Source organism: Xyrauchen texanus, chromosome 30 (assembly GCF_025860055.1).
Source record: "Xyrauchen texanus isolate HMW12.3.18 chromosome 30, RBS_HiC_50CHRs, whole genome shotgun sequence".
NCBI lineage: Eukaryota > Metazoa > Chordata > Actinopteri > Cypriniformes > Catostomidae > Xyrauchen > Xyrauchen texanus.
In genome coordinates, this window is record NC_068305.1 from 7,177,113 (window position 1) to 7,191,992 (window position 14,880).

The following is a 14,880-nucleotide window of genomic DNA, read 5'->3' on the forward strand; positions in this document are numbered from 1 at the left end:
TTTACCGTGGAGAACTGCTGGGCAAAGTCCTCGACGGTGTCGCCGAAGAGGCCGAACTGGGAGACAGGGGCGTTGAGGAAGCAAGTCTTGTCGGCTTCACGCATCTCGACCATGTTCAGCCACAGTTGACGTTCCTGGACCACTAGCGTGGCCATCGCCCGCCCGAGCGCTTGTGCTGTGACCTTCGTCGCTCTCAGGACGAGGTCGGTCGCTGAGCGCAGTTCCTGCAGCGTGTCGGGATCAGGGCCACCCCCGTGCATGTTGCAAAGTGCCTTGGCTTGGTGGACCTGCAGGAGAGCCATGGCATGCAGGGCGGAAGCGGCGCGTCCGGTGGCGCTGTAGGCCTTCGCTGTCAGCGAGGAGGTTGCTCTACAGGTCCGGGAAGGGAGTACGGGGCGACCTCGCCAGGTGGTAGGGGTACCGGGGCATAGATGGATTGCAACCGCCCTATCCACCTGGGGAATTGCCGTGTACCCGTGGCGCGCTCCGCCGTCGAGGGTGGCGAGGGCGGACGAGTCTGTGGTGGTGTGACGAGTGGAGAGGGGTGCTCTCCACGAAGACGTCAGCTCGTCATGCACTTCCGGGAAAAACGGAACCGGGGGGGGCGAGGCTGTGAGCGGCGCGCAGACCCCAGGAACCAGTCATCCAGCCGTGATGGCTGTGGGGAGGATGGAGGGTTCCAATCCAAGCCCACGCTGTTGGCTGCCCGGGAAAGCATGTCGGACATCTGTGCGTCAGCCTCAGCCTGGGCGTGCAAGCCCGAAGGCGGCAGCCCAGGGGAGTCCTCTGCATCAGATGCCGCGCCCTCCGATGTCGCGGCGAGCTCATCGGCTTCCATCGCAAGAGGGTCGGCTGACTGGCTTTGAGGCGAGTCGCCGCCGCCTCGAGCACGGACGGGAATCAACGAGCGTGCTGGGGTGCGGGTGGTCTGAGGGGGCGTACCCGGTGGAGCTGCACCCGCAGCCATCCCCAAATCGCCTCCATCGCCAGCCGCATCATCCTCAATCCCGTGGGAAGAAGGAGCAATGCGGGGGGCGGCTGGAGTGGCTTGCTCACGGTTGTAAGCAAGCCGCGACCGCAACGTTGTCATGGTCATGTTCTCGCAGTGAGAACATGAACCATCCACAAACGCAGCCTCTGTGTGATCGCTACCCAGACACACGAGACAGCGCCTGTGGCCGTCGGAAGCGGAGAGCACTCTACCGCATCCAGAAACAACACAGGGGCGGAAGGGCATCTTTATAAAGACGCGTCCTTAAAAGGATGTTCAACGCCGCTGTGTTTTGCTCTTTTAGAGGAAATTACTCTTTTAAATAAAATCACTCTTTTAGGAAAAAAACTCGTGAGAGTTTTTAAATCTGCACTGTCGATGCGCCCAGGCGCAGGAATGCACAGCCGTGCAAACAGGAGAAAGCCGCTGTTGTGCGCCGTGGAATCCAACAGTTATGCAGCAGAGGGATGACAGGAACTCGGTGTGTAATATGCAGCAGTTGCAGACACGACCATCGGCTCCGAAGAAATTTTCTGAATGAACTCCCGTATTTGCGCCACTTAAATACCCGTATGTCCGGGGGCGGGACATGCAAATACTGGTTGCCAACTCTCATTGGCCTTTTTTCATAGTTCAGAGGTGAAGATCGGCGCTCAAGAGAGACCCCTAGTGTCGCTTCTCTGACACAACGTGGAGAGAGCGACAGAAGGGGAACTGTACATTTTAAATGTGTATACCTACATACTTTCTCCCATCCCGGTGTAATATGTAAAAACAGCAACAAGTAAATAATGTTTTGGTTATTTTCCCCTGAAAGTATAATAACTGTGGCTCTGTGGGATTTTCACAATGCATGTGGACTAAAAGCCACAAAACAACTTTGATTTCATGGGGTCAATAATGACACCAGCAAAGATAGTGGGCTATACTCACCATTGAGTCCATTAGGAATACTCCTGTGGTGATGCTTATGGAGCCTATCTTAGTCTCTACAGCTTTGTGTATATGGTTATGATGGTGGTCTGGGCTGCCAGCACTTTACAGGTACTGCTCCCATCCCCAACATCTCTAATAGTCCCAGAGCCTCCACTGAGGTTGCTCAGGCTGGACTGGCTGTCAATGGAACTCCTAGATCCAGCTCCATTCCTATCTTCATCCAACATGAGAACGATCTCCTTCAACTCTGTGTTTTCCCGCAGAATGCTCTCCTGGCTGACCTCCAGTTCCTTGAGTTTCTGCTGATAGGTGCTCACCTCCTTCCACACAGCACTCGCCGCAAAATCTCTGCCAATCCCATGACAACTTTTTACCTTTTGCCGATCATCGTCCAGAAAGCAGCAGAGCTCCCTGAGCTCCTGGATGTCATCCTGCAGTTTCTGGTTTATCTCCTTTAGATTACGGATTTCGTGGAGGTGCACCTGCAGTCTGCGGTTGATATCCTTCATCATGTTGCTATGTTCAAGCATTAGGTTCATCTTCTCACCGTCAACTCTTCTCAGTTTCTTGATCAAGTCCTCTTTGCTCCATCTGAGCAGTTCCTCGTCAGGGATCTCACCCAGGTCATCACTAGGACAATGCTTGGCCATCATGAGTCATCCAGAGGTACAGTTTCAGGGTAAAATGTTCAGCACAGAACACAATGCAGATCCAGATCTAACATGGCATTGTGTTTCATTCCAAAGCAATGTAAAAACGCAATTTAAACTATAGCATTCATGAATTCGATTTTGTAAAGATCTACAAGAATCCCTTTGAAAAAAAAAACCCCCGAAGAATGTGCATCAACTTATTTGTATTCCAGATGCATTTAATAACGCTTCACTTGCCCAAAACTTCGCAATAAAGCAGGCATTCAAATCCGAAAATATCCGCGATTTGTAAATCCATGAGCATCGTTTTAATTAAAGCGCCGAATTTCTGCAGGAAATAAAATCCTTTAGACACGCGTGATCGTGCAGGTTTCAAGAGCAATGTTTCAAGAAATAACAGCAACAAATATCATAGGCATTCAAAATCACGCATCCGTTCATGCTGAACCTCGAAATATCCGATTATGCTGTGACTCTTCACTCGTGTGAACGCACGGGCTCTCAGGTTCTGCTGTGAAATGATCAGACTCAGAGCGGATTTGAGCAGGTACAGTGATGAGAGACAGAAAGCGGGAACTGCCCTCTTAAAGAGACAGAGCATCATTTCCCACACCGATCTTATTATAAGTTTGTCTAAAATGCTTCGACAGAAATCACCCATTCACATGTCATTCGCACCTTCCACAGATAATTTACCTAAAAGGGTTAGTTCACCCAAAAATTTAATTTCTCTCATCATTTAATCACCTCATGCTATCCCAGTATGACTTCCTTTGTTCTGCAGAACACAAATGAAGATATTTAGAAGAATATCTCAGCTCTGTAGGTTCATACAATGCAAGTAAATGTTGGCCATAACTTTAAATCTACAAAAATCTAAAAGTTACACAAAATAAAAGTATTCCATTCGACTCCAGTGGTTAAATCCATATGGATGTGGGTGAGAAACAGATCAATATTTAAGTCATTTTTTACTATCCGCATTTACTGAGCAACCACTGGGCGACGCCATGATGATCCTAATTGCCTGTTTTCTGTTTCTGGTCTAGAGATGCGATGTAAAACTAACCGAAATGAGCAACTGAGCGGAGACATAAACACAATTTAAGTGTTATTTGAAGTGAAAATTAATTTAATAACAATTCAAAGTAGTTAATGATATCAACGTAACTAACCTCGGATCATTGCATGTCATCTACACACTGAGGCACTGTCAATTAAAAACACTGTCGGCACTATTCAGCCACGTTTGATTTTTTGACAATTTAATTTAATACTAAAAACATCACATTACATGCTAAGAATATATGCTCTTGTGAGTGGAAAAATTGGAGACCGGAAATTGAAAACAGTCGAATCGTGAAACACTTCTACTATCAGGAAAAAGGTGGATAAATCTCCACCTTTGACCAGCCCCGACCAGTAGGTGGTGATATGCTTGACGAATGTGAATTGCCAAAAAACAAAAGAAGAGGAATGTGGAAGTGGTAGTTAAAGTGTAGATTTATAGTTAAAGAGGACATAAATATTGATCTGTTTCTTACACACACCTAGTATATCGCTTCTGAAGATATAGATTGAACCACTGGAGTCTTGTAGATTTATTTTATTCAGACTTTTAGCTGATTTTTAGAGACTCTAAAAAGTAAGTAAATTATAAAATAATTGTAATTTTTGGGTGAACTATCCCTTTAAATAGAAAACTCTTTCGTCATCTCCCCACACTCAGTCGCTAAAAACTTCTTGTTATCAAAATGCCAGCTGTTCTTTTTCATACAAATGAATGGTGCAGTTCAGTTGCAATTTTGCTTGGTTTATTATATATATACAAAGGTCCCCTCACATGCTTATCACAAACCGGTTAGGGTTGCACCAGCTGTGCATTAACCTTGTCACTTAACGCCACTGATAGCAGCCGCAATGTGCACTTACATAAAAATAAACTATAGTGCCAGATCACCACTAATTAAAACACAAATGCACGAAATGGAAACCAGATGTTTCTTCTGCATTAGATAGTAACCTGACGAAATCTATTCCAAAATAGACATAATTGGCAAAGGCAAAAAGTGGTACGGTCATTTAAAGGTGAGATGGGTGGGAAATGTCCCTACTAATTTTTGCCTTTGCCAAGTTTGTCCCCACTACTTTTTTGGACTAGCTCTCTCGCTCCGCTATTCCACAGCTCACACTCATTTCCTATGAAATCGCAAAGCGCACTGCAAACAAATGTGTCCAACTCATGATATACTGTAAATTGATTCACTAATACACAGATACAATCATTATGTTTATCACAAACATTTTTTTTTACTTTAAACTAAAGCTATAAACTTAACCATGCGACCACTAAGTCATACAGTCTAATGTATTGCTGATCTATGTATTTATCCACTGACCAACAAAATCCCTGTCACGATCCCCTGTTGTCTGCCCCGTATTTCACATGTCACCTCTCAAAAACTACAATTCCCACAATTCCCGGCCCTCATCACTGCCAGCCCTGTGTCATTGTTCTCACCTGATTGTCGTTTTGTTATCATCATGTCTCCTGTGTATTTAAACCCTGCTGTTTCTCCATTCCTTGTCGATCGTTGTTTGTAGATGTTGAACGTAGATTTATGTTAATGTCACCTTTGCGCTCCATTGATGTTAATCCTGTCTTTGTATTCCTTGGATGTCTTTCGTGTTTTTGTTTTATTTTTCCCATCGTGGATGTTTTATTTGTTCCAGTCTTGTTTGTCCTATTATTTTCAATTAAACCACATTTAGATCCTCACCCCTCGTCTGCCTTCGTCTGCCTCCACCTACTAACGTTACAATCCCAATACTGACAGTGTTAAATGCATGGATCAAGTTCTCAAATTAATTGTGTGACATTTTTATTTGAGCAATTGAATTGGTCATTGTAACAGGGTTTAAAATGGGCAAGGAGGAGGCAGGAACCAGACGAAGCATCAAAGTAATATTTTTATGAAAACTATTTGTGTCAAAAAGACACAAAACACACACACGGCAGCTGCGTATGGCTCTCTCTCTCTCGAACTGCCACATCCATCTCGGCCTTATCCCTCTCCTCGGCTGATTTTCCTGATTGGGGGTTGGCCGTGCACACTCATGGCCCAGCCCGGCCCCACCCTCCTCCTCATCACAGTCATTAATAATAACAATTTATCAAAACAGAAAAAGATTATTTGACAATATCTGCACATAACCTAATTAATATTCATGAGTTTCACCACTTTGTGACATCACAAACTGTCTCCACCACTTTTTAAAACAAAGAACCTATAGCACCTATTACCTATTACACCTATAGACATGCATTTCAGTTTTATCTTGTTAACGTTGATGTTTAAACATTGTATGTCTCATGTAACTGTCAGCTGTAATAAATTACATCCCCATTGAAATATTGCATGTAAAAAAAAGTGGCTTGTGTCTTCACCACATACGCTGCATCCAAATATCCATATATCCTTTCAGGGACTAAATACAAAATGTTTTTCATTTTGGTTCGATCTGAGCAAAAACTGGAGTAACTGTAGCAGGTAGATACATTTTGGAATACAATTCGCTTTAATAACATTAACCTTCCCAATCATGCTAAATGTAATGAAGCCCAATACCCACATCACTCGAAAACTTTTTTATTAAAGGGTCAAAATTAACTCTAACTAAATCACACAAATTAGCTGGGAATAAAATATCCAAATAGGCTACTTAATGCCCCATTTGGGCCACTGGGCAAGGCAGAACAATAATGGGGAAAGAGGGCAACTCTGCCAGGTGCCTACAAAGTAACTTAATCCATCCAATAAACGTATTCCCAAACCCGTACATTTCCAAAATCTTAAAAAGATTATCCCATTCTACCATATCAAACGCTTTTCATCATCAAGTGAGATTGCAGCGATCGGAGTCTGATCATTTGCCACTGACCACATGATATTGATGAAACGACTAATGTTATTAGAAGAGCTACGACCCCGAATAAACCCCACATGATCTATAGGCTACGTATAAGAGACATAACTTGACTTAATCGGTTAGCCAACATTTCTGACAATATTTTAACGTCTAGCTGGATCAGGGAAATTGGATGGTAACTCTAACACTCGCTTGGACCTTTGTCCTATTTAAGAATCAGACTGATCCAGGCTTGCTTCATGGTTGGCGTAAGCTTTCCATTCTTTAATGATTCTGTATAAACTTCTAGCAAAAGGAGCCAGTTCTATAGCATAAGATGTAAAAAAATATTGCATGCAATAAGATTCCATTTCTGAGTAATCATTTTGAATAGGCGCTTTATAAGGGCGAAATTTAAATGTCTCAGATCCACGACTGGCCGAAGCCAGCCATCTTTCTTTGAAACAAGAAAATAACGGCTGTAAAACCATTTTTGCGCTTTGAGCTTTGAAAGTGTATGAACTTTCTTTCTTATTGAACACAGGGGGAACAGTATCTGACAGTAACATTCCCAGCTGTCAAGATGCGTTCAACCTGCTATAATGGGGGTGGTTTTAAGTAAAGATAAACCTAAAAACATGTTATTTTTATCTACAATTTCTTTTGAACTTTCCTCAGTGAATTGCGGTGAATGTGTACTGTTGGGACAGAAAACCATCAGATTTGGTTTACTCTAAATGGCTGAACTAAAGTGGACAACGGAGGTCTTTTGTGGCCAAAATTGCAATTGCATTTCTAAAAAAAAAAAAAAAAAATCTGGGCAAAGCGAGATAAAAAAAAAAAGGAATAACATTAGGCCTAATATGTCCAGGTATTGAGCCCTGTGAATACTGTCGCAAATTTAGCCTATAAAATCACAGTTATGTGAGTGAGCACACATGTATTCCAATATTCCAAATGAAAAATCTCACAAATATAATATTATTTATAGATAGAAATAAAAGTCGGTGGTTGTTACTAAAGACATAAAAAAAAAATGCAACAAACATACGTTCTGTTACACCATTTTTAAAATATAACTAGACAGTCATGAAATTTGACTTTCACTTATAGAATACAACATTCTGCAAATAAAACTCGTTAAAAACTCATCCTTTCAGAGTTAAAACTCGTTAAAAACAAAAACTAGTTTTGAGCCTTAGTATAGTACCTCAGTGGTATGAGCACAGCATCTCGGGGGCGAGCTTTTTGAGAACGCGAGCTTCCTTCGCCGTTTGGACGGGGGCGGGGCTAGGAGAAAACAGAATCCAACGGTGGAACAGACTTCGACGCAACACCCTGGACTCGGCCATGGCGTTATTGGAGTCCACGATAAAGGATGGTGGTACATTTTGTTACGTTGACTCTATATTCTGCTTGAAAGCTTCACTATATTTAATTGACCAGCTACTGGAAAGCTTGCTTCTAAAACAACCAGGCAAGTTTACATGTTGTGCTTGTGTAATATCACCATGCAACAACTGCTTTATGCAGCATAATAAGCTAGTAGTTAACAGCTAGTGGTCATGGTCATGGTCAGTAATGTTTGTGTCGCGTTTATGATGATGCCACGGCAGTAGAGGCGGTGAAAGTGTGAGGACCAATCTATAATCCCACCCATTTTTGGTTGGCAAACAACTGCAGTGGAATAGCAAGGGCAAAAGTTTAGCGAGCCAGACTTCAATATTTGACAGGTGTCCTTATAGAAGTGAACAATAGCTGAGCACTCTTGACACAGCACGATCATGACAGTTCTTCAGGAGATCACAGGATGGGCTGCATATCTGATGCTGTGCCTGCTTTTTGTTGTTTTTATCGCATTTATTGCATACTGTCTGTATGTTAAACATATTCATCAGAAATATGATCATATACCTGGACCTCCAAGAGACAAGTAAGAAGTTAATGAATCTATTGTAATGTGAATGATACGATTATATAAAAGATAAGCTTATTTGTTTTATGATCAAAGTTCATATGAATTAACATGACAACTGAATTCTTGATAGTTTTCTGCTGGGACATACACCAACTTTTATTAAAGCAACAAAATCGGACCGCGTCATTCACGACTTACTTCTGCAATGGTAAGAGTTAAGCACAATTTTTTGGTCAAACTATTTAAATGTGTATTTATTATTATCATTATACTATTATGTTTTAGAGATGAACTTGCACCTATTAAAACTGCATGTGCATATTACGTAATAGTGTGATAACAGTTAGCCTATCACTTAATGTTTGGTCATACTGCATTCTCTCTCTCTCTCTCTCTCTCTCTCTCTCTCTCTCTCTCTCTCTCTCTCTCTCTCTCTCTCTCTCTCTCTCTCTCTCTCTCTCTCTCTCTCTCTCTCTCTCTCTTTCCCCCCCTCTCCCCCAGATAGGTCAATTACATTATAACAGGTTATTTAAGTACTTTATTAACTCTAAAGTTCACTCTACAGAAACAATAATGTTGTAATCTTATATAATCAGTTTTAGTAATCACACTTTGTTGTTTCACTCAATAGCAGGCATTTTCTTACTTGGAAAAAAAAGAAGATAGATACACAGATCAGGGCCAGAGCTAGGGGGTAGCCGTGGCCACCCCATTGGCCACCCACTCGCAATTGCCGTTTTTGTAAAAAAAAAAACGTATCGGTTACCTAACGTAACCTCGGTTCTCTCTAGATGAGGGAACGAGTATTGCGTAAGCTAGCTTACGCTACGGGAAAGATTCATCTTTTCTGAGATATTGAAGCCAAAAAATTATCCTTAATTTTTGTATCCATTGTCAACGCAGTGCGGCAGCTGCAGACCTTGAGCGGGCTAGCTAGCGAGCTCATAGGTTGCTCTGCGGCAACTGCTGCAGCCTATAGACGAGCTTGGGCTTAACTCGCGATCCAATGAGAGGCGCCCGCGCTCACTGCATCAAAGCCCGCCAAAAAGGGCGTGACTAGAGTGCATATAAGCGTAGTTCGTAGGCTGGAACCCTGGTTTTCATTGACTGAAGCTGAAAAGTCGCCGTGGCGCTGAAGCACGGCCGGCTACGCAATACTCGCTCCTCATCTAGAGAGAACCGAGGTTACGTTAGGTAACCGATACGTTCTCTTACGAGAGGTTCTCTCAGATATGCGTAAGCTAGCTTACGCTACGGAACCCATTGTCAACGCCGTGCGCGCCAAGCATCCACTGTATAAGCCCCAGGGAATTAAGGGGGACCCGGGGAGCCCTTATGAGTGGGGAAATAATATTTGGCCGGCAAGAATGCGGGTCATTGATTGTGTAATACATAAGCACATAGTAGGATCGGAACGACAGAGCGGCGGTGCCGGTCTGTGTGGAATGTGTCCCATCAGTGCAGCTCACCAGGGGAGCTGTAGCGTATTAAACCGCTAGTAGTTTTGCCTGCAGAGCGGGCACTTCCATATTGTAAAATCTGACAAAGGTGGAGGGGAAGTCCATCCCGCTGCCACACATATGTCGTGAATGGAAATTCCGCTGGACCATGCCCACGAGGATGCCATGCCTCTAGTGGAGTGAGCCCTAATGCCCAACGGGCATGGCAGGTCTTTTGACGCCGTATGCAGCAGCAATAGCGCCCACTATCCATCTAGATAGTGTCTGTTTCGAGGCGGCGAGACCTTTGGTGCGCCTCCGAACTAAACGAAAAGCTGCTCGGAGCGCCTGAAAGCAGCGAGCGTGCAGTATACAATCTCAGTGCTCTGACCGGGCAAAGGAGATTGGCGCCGCGTTCAGCTATCCGGTGCTGGCAGCGCCGATAGGGAAATGACCTGTGCTCTGAAAGGAGTACCGATCACCTTGGGAACATAGCCGTGTCTAGGCTTTAAAATGACCTTGGAGTCACTTGGTCCAAACTCAAGACACGCAGCTGACAGACAGCGCGTGAAGGTCTCCCACACGCTTGACTGATGACAGGGCAGTCAGAAAACGGTTTTGAGTGAAAGGTATTTCAAATCCACGGATTGAAGTGGTTCGAAAGGGGGCTTTCATAGTTTCGAGAACTATAGAAAGATCCCAGATAGGAACCGATGGGGGCGCGGGGTTCATCCTTCTAGCTCCCCTGAGGAAGCGGATGACCAGCTCGCTTTTACCCCATGACTGGCCGTGCAGGGTTCAGCGTAACGCCGCAACGGCCGCCACATACACTTTGAGCGTGGATGGGGATCTGCCCTCATCCAGCAGCTCTTGTAGAAATACGAGCAGCGTACTTACACCCCACATGTCCGTGGGTCCAGGTCTCTGTCGGTGCACCATTTTGAGAACACAGACCATTTTGACGATAGAGTCTTCTCGTGGAAGGGGCTCTAGCGTGTATGATGGTGTTTATTACTCCTTCTGGCAGAGCGACGGGTAGTCGCTGATCACCCACGCATGCAGCCCCAGCTCTGGGTGGGGATGCCAGATTGTGCCGCGAGCTTGAGAGAGGAGATCTGCTCTCACTGGGATGGGCCACGGCGCTGTCAGTGACAGCTGCGTAAGCTCTGGGAACCATGTCTGATTCTCCCAACGCGGGCTATGAGGAGCACCGAGTGACGCTGCTTCCTGATCCTCTGCATTACCTGTGGCAATAGCGCAGACGGGAGGGAAGGCGCAAGCGGGCGCCTGGGCCAGTCCTGGGCCAGCTGCCCTCGCTGAGAAAAATACTGGGCAGTGAGAGTTCTCTTTGGACGCAAAGAGGTCTATCTCTGCTCTGCCGAATAGGTGCCATAACGCCTGGACTGTTTGAGCGTGCAGGGACCATTCCCCTGGGGGAATATTGTCTCTGGACAGTCTGTCCGGCCGCCGCTCAGGTGGCCTGGCACGCGCGTCGCCCTCAGCGAGCGCAGGTGGCACTGGGACCAACTCAGTATGCGCTTTGTCAGATGGAAGAGGTTCCTGGATCTGACACCGCCCTGACGGTTTAGGTAGGATACCACAGATCTGTTGTCCGAACGGACCAGGACGTGGTGACCCTGAATGACCGGGAGAAAGACGCAGCGCCGCATCGACCGCTATCATTTCCAGACAATTTATGTGAAGGAGCTTTTCCTGAACTGACCATAGGCCGAAAACCGAGAGCTCTCGCAGACCGCGCTCCAACCCGTGTTGGACGCTGCCTGTCGAGATGACTTTTCGGCGAGATACAGCTCCCATTGTCACTCCCCGCTGATACCATTCGCCACTGTCCAGGGCTGCAGAGCTGATATGCAGGTCTGAGTCACCTTGATGGGCTGGCGCCTGTGGCCCAAGCCCGGCGAGACGCACGGGTGTTTAGCCAATGCTGAAGCGGGCGATGTGCAGTAAACCCAGCTGAAGTACTGCTGCGGCTGAGGCCATGTAACCTAGCACTCTCTGGAATTTCTTCAGAGGCGTGAGGCTGTTCATCTGAAAAGATGCGCTAGTCGCTGAACACGGCGCGGCGCTGTGTAGATAAGCGAGCCGCCATTGCCACGGAGTCTAGTTCTATTCCCAGGAAGGAAATGGTCTGACTGGGCTGTAGTGAGCTCTTGGTCCAATTGACTGCAAGACCCAAACTGTTCAGATGGCTGAGGAGAACTGCTCTGTGAGACAGAAGCTCCATATGTGACTGAGCCATAATCAGCCAGTCGTCCAAATAGTTCAGAATTGCGAAACCCTGACTCCGCAGGGGTGCGAAGCGCCGCATCCATGCACTTTGTGAAAGTACGGGTGCTAAGGACAGGCCGAACGGAAGGATGGTGTATTGATAAACCTGGCCGCCGGCTGAATCTCAAGAATGGCCTGTGACGGGATTTATCTGAATCTGAAAGTATGCATCTTTCAGATCGAGAGAAATAAACCAGTCCCCTGGCGCACATGCGCGAGGAGTTTCCTGATTGTAAGCATTTTGAACGGTCTTTTGCAAGCACCTTGTTCAAAACCCTGAGATCTAATATGGGTCTGAGGCCGCCGTCTTTCTTGGGAACAAGAAAATAACGGCTGTAAAGCCCCGACTCGCTCAGAGAGGGTGGCACTTTTCTATGGCCCTTTTGCACAGAAGGCTTGCTATTTCTGAACGAAGCATGCACGCTGCTTCCGTGTTCACAGTGGTTTCGAGCCGCTCTGAAGCGAGGGGCGGCGATCGAACTGTAGCAAATAGCCCTGTTGTATTGTGCTTAACACCCACTTGGATATCCCTGGAATAGCTTCCCACGCTTTGAAGCGTAACGCTAGAGGGTGAATGGCCAATTCGCTCTGATTGCCGCACACAGAGCTGAACAAAATGTGTGAGCTGCGTTTAGTGTGTTCATGCATGATTGCTCGCAGACAGCATGAACAGGCTGTTTTGTGAGTGACTTCCGATTGGAATGAATGGGGAAAGAGTCACATCTGTTACGTGATGCGCAAGCATAGTCATGGGCACGGACTTACACACAGAGGAATGGTTGCTGGCCGTGTAACAGAGCGGGCAGAGAATGGGCGCACGCACGCATTTGCGGGCGCATTTATTGACTCTAGCGCCGAGCGGTTCAGTAATCGCTTTATGTGAGCGTGCTCTGGTGGGGACACGAGACATGCAGTGCTTGTGTGCAGAAGTGAACACTGGATTGTGGGCACATTTTCTACACATAGGGCTGGTCGTGTGACAGAGCCGGCAGAGAATGGGCGCACGACGCATTTGTGGGGCTTTCATTGACTCTGACGCCGAGCGGTTCGTGAATCGCTTTATGAGAGCGTGCTCTGATAGGGGCACGGGATGTGTTATGCTTGTGTGTAGGGGCTAACACTGGGTTGTGGGCACTTTTTCTACACATAAGACATGTTTGCTCTTTACAAGATTTATTTGGGTCGCCGTGAAAACGGCGCTTGAGTGCAGGCAAGCGGGCAGTGTCACCGGCTTGTTGGCTGCTAAATTCACCACTGTAGTAGCCTGAGAGAAGGGACTGACAGGGGTAAAGCTTTGACAGTGGTCCGGCCGCGGCGGACTGAGCCGCCGCTTGTTCAACACAGTTAGGAAGACTTCGGCTGCTCGGGTTTCAGCGCTACCTTAGATCGAGGCCCGCTGGGGAGGCGGTCTGCGGCGGCTGTCTGAGCGCTGACGAGGGCGGCCGCCCTGTCGACGCTGAGAAGTCTGAGATTGTTGAACTGGGCGCTGTGAAGAGGCTCGTGCAGGAGGTTGATCACGTGAGCGCCTGCAGAGGAGCTAGCGCGACGCCGCAGGAAGAGGTTCATGGCTTGGGTGGCTTTCTGGACTTCTGAGAAGCGGTCAACAATGCCACTCACCGCGGAGCCGAAGAGACCGGTTGGAGAGAGCGGTGCGTTGAGGAACGTGGAGCTCTGCTTCTCCCATGTCGGCTAGTGTTAGCCATAAGTGTCTCTCGGTCACAGTCAGCGAGGCCATGCACTTCCCTAGAGCTTGGGCTGCAGCTTTGGTAGCCGAAGGGCGAGGTCTGTCGCGCCAGAGATCAGTAACAGCCTCTGGGTGCCTGCCTTTCTCATCCCACTCCGAAGAAGGTCTGCTTGTAGGATCTGTAAAACGGCCATTGAGTGCAGAGCAGATGCGGCTTGGCCGGTGGCGGAATAGGCGCCGCCAACATAGGCGGTAGTCGCTCTGCAGGCCTTAGACGGGAGCACAGGCTTGGAACGCCATCTCGCGGAGGGCGGACAAAGGTGTGCTGCTACCGAGTCCTCGACCGGGGATGGAGGAGTAGCCTCTCTCAGTGGCGCCGCCCACCGACGCCAGAGAGGTGGAGACGTGTGAACGGGTCCTGGCTGAAAACGGAGCGCTCCACGACTTTGCAAGCTCCGTATGTAATTCCGGCAGGAAGGGAGCGGCCCGGCCGCGGGTGTAGAGCGGCGATGGCTTTGAAGAAAGCAGCCGTCGAGTCTGTTGGGTGCCTGCTCAGGGGCGGTGACCACTCGAGCCCGAGGCGGTCGACGGCCTGTGTGAGGAGGCGTGTTAACTCCCCTTCGACTCGGGCGCTGGTCCTGCTGGATTCCTGGGCTGAGGAGGAGGCTTGGGAGCCTGTCCACCCTCGCTGTCCGAAGCCATGATGGAACAGCAGCCCTTATCCTCCGCTCGTCATCCGAGATGGCAGCAGTGCGGCCGCCGGCGGCAACTGCGCGGCCCCGGGGGCGGGAGGGTGAAAGCGATGCTCGAGGGAGAGGCTCCGGCGAGGCAGTCGCTTCAACCACAGTTTCCGGCAGCCTTTGTGAGCGGCGCTTCTTCCTGCGCGGCTGAGGGTAGGCGGCGTGGCGGTTTCTGCTTTGACCGCTTCGAGTCGAGCCCGCAGGGTCGACATCGGTAGCTCCTCGCAGAATCGCATCCGCCCTCAGTGAGGGCGAGCTCTGCGTGCCCCAGTCCCAGGCAGAGAGCGCAGATGATGTGGCGGTCTCCTGTGCTGAGAAGGG

General features: G+C 47.7%; 1 protein-coding gene across 7 annotated transcripts in view; it reads left to right on the forward strand.

Moving 5' to 3' along the window:
* Positions 1-14,880, forward strand: part of LOC127624015 (cholesterol 24-hydroxylase-like) — a 126,563-nt gene that overhangs the window by 41,830 nt on the left and 69,853 nt on the right. The window contains exons 1-2 of one of the 7 annotated variants that reach the window (XM_052098608.1): positions 7,815-8,422; positions 8,538-8,615. The exons of 5 other annotated variants lie outside the window; for them this stretch is intronic. In XM_052098608.1, coding sequence (XP_051954568.1) covers positions 8,274-8,422; positions 8,538-8,615 — 227 coding nt within the window. In that variant the 5' untranslated portion in view covers positions 7,815-8,273. Of the gene's footprint in view, positions 1-7,814; positions 8,423-8,537; positions 8,616-14,880 lie in introns of those variants that run through there. One more of the 7 variants, XM_052098611.1, reaches the window with a different exon arrangement.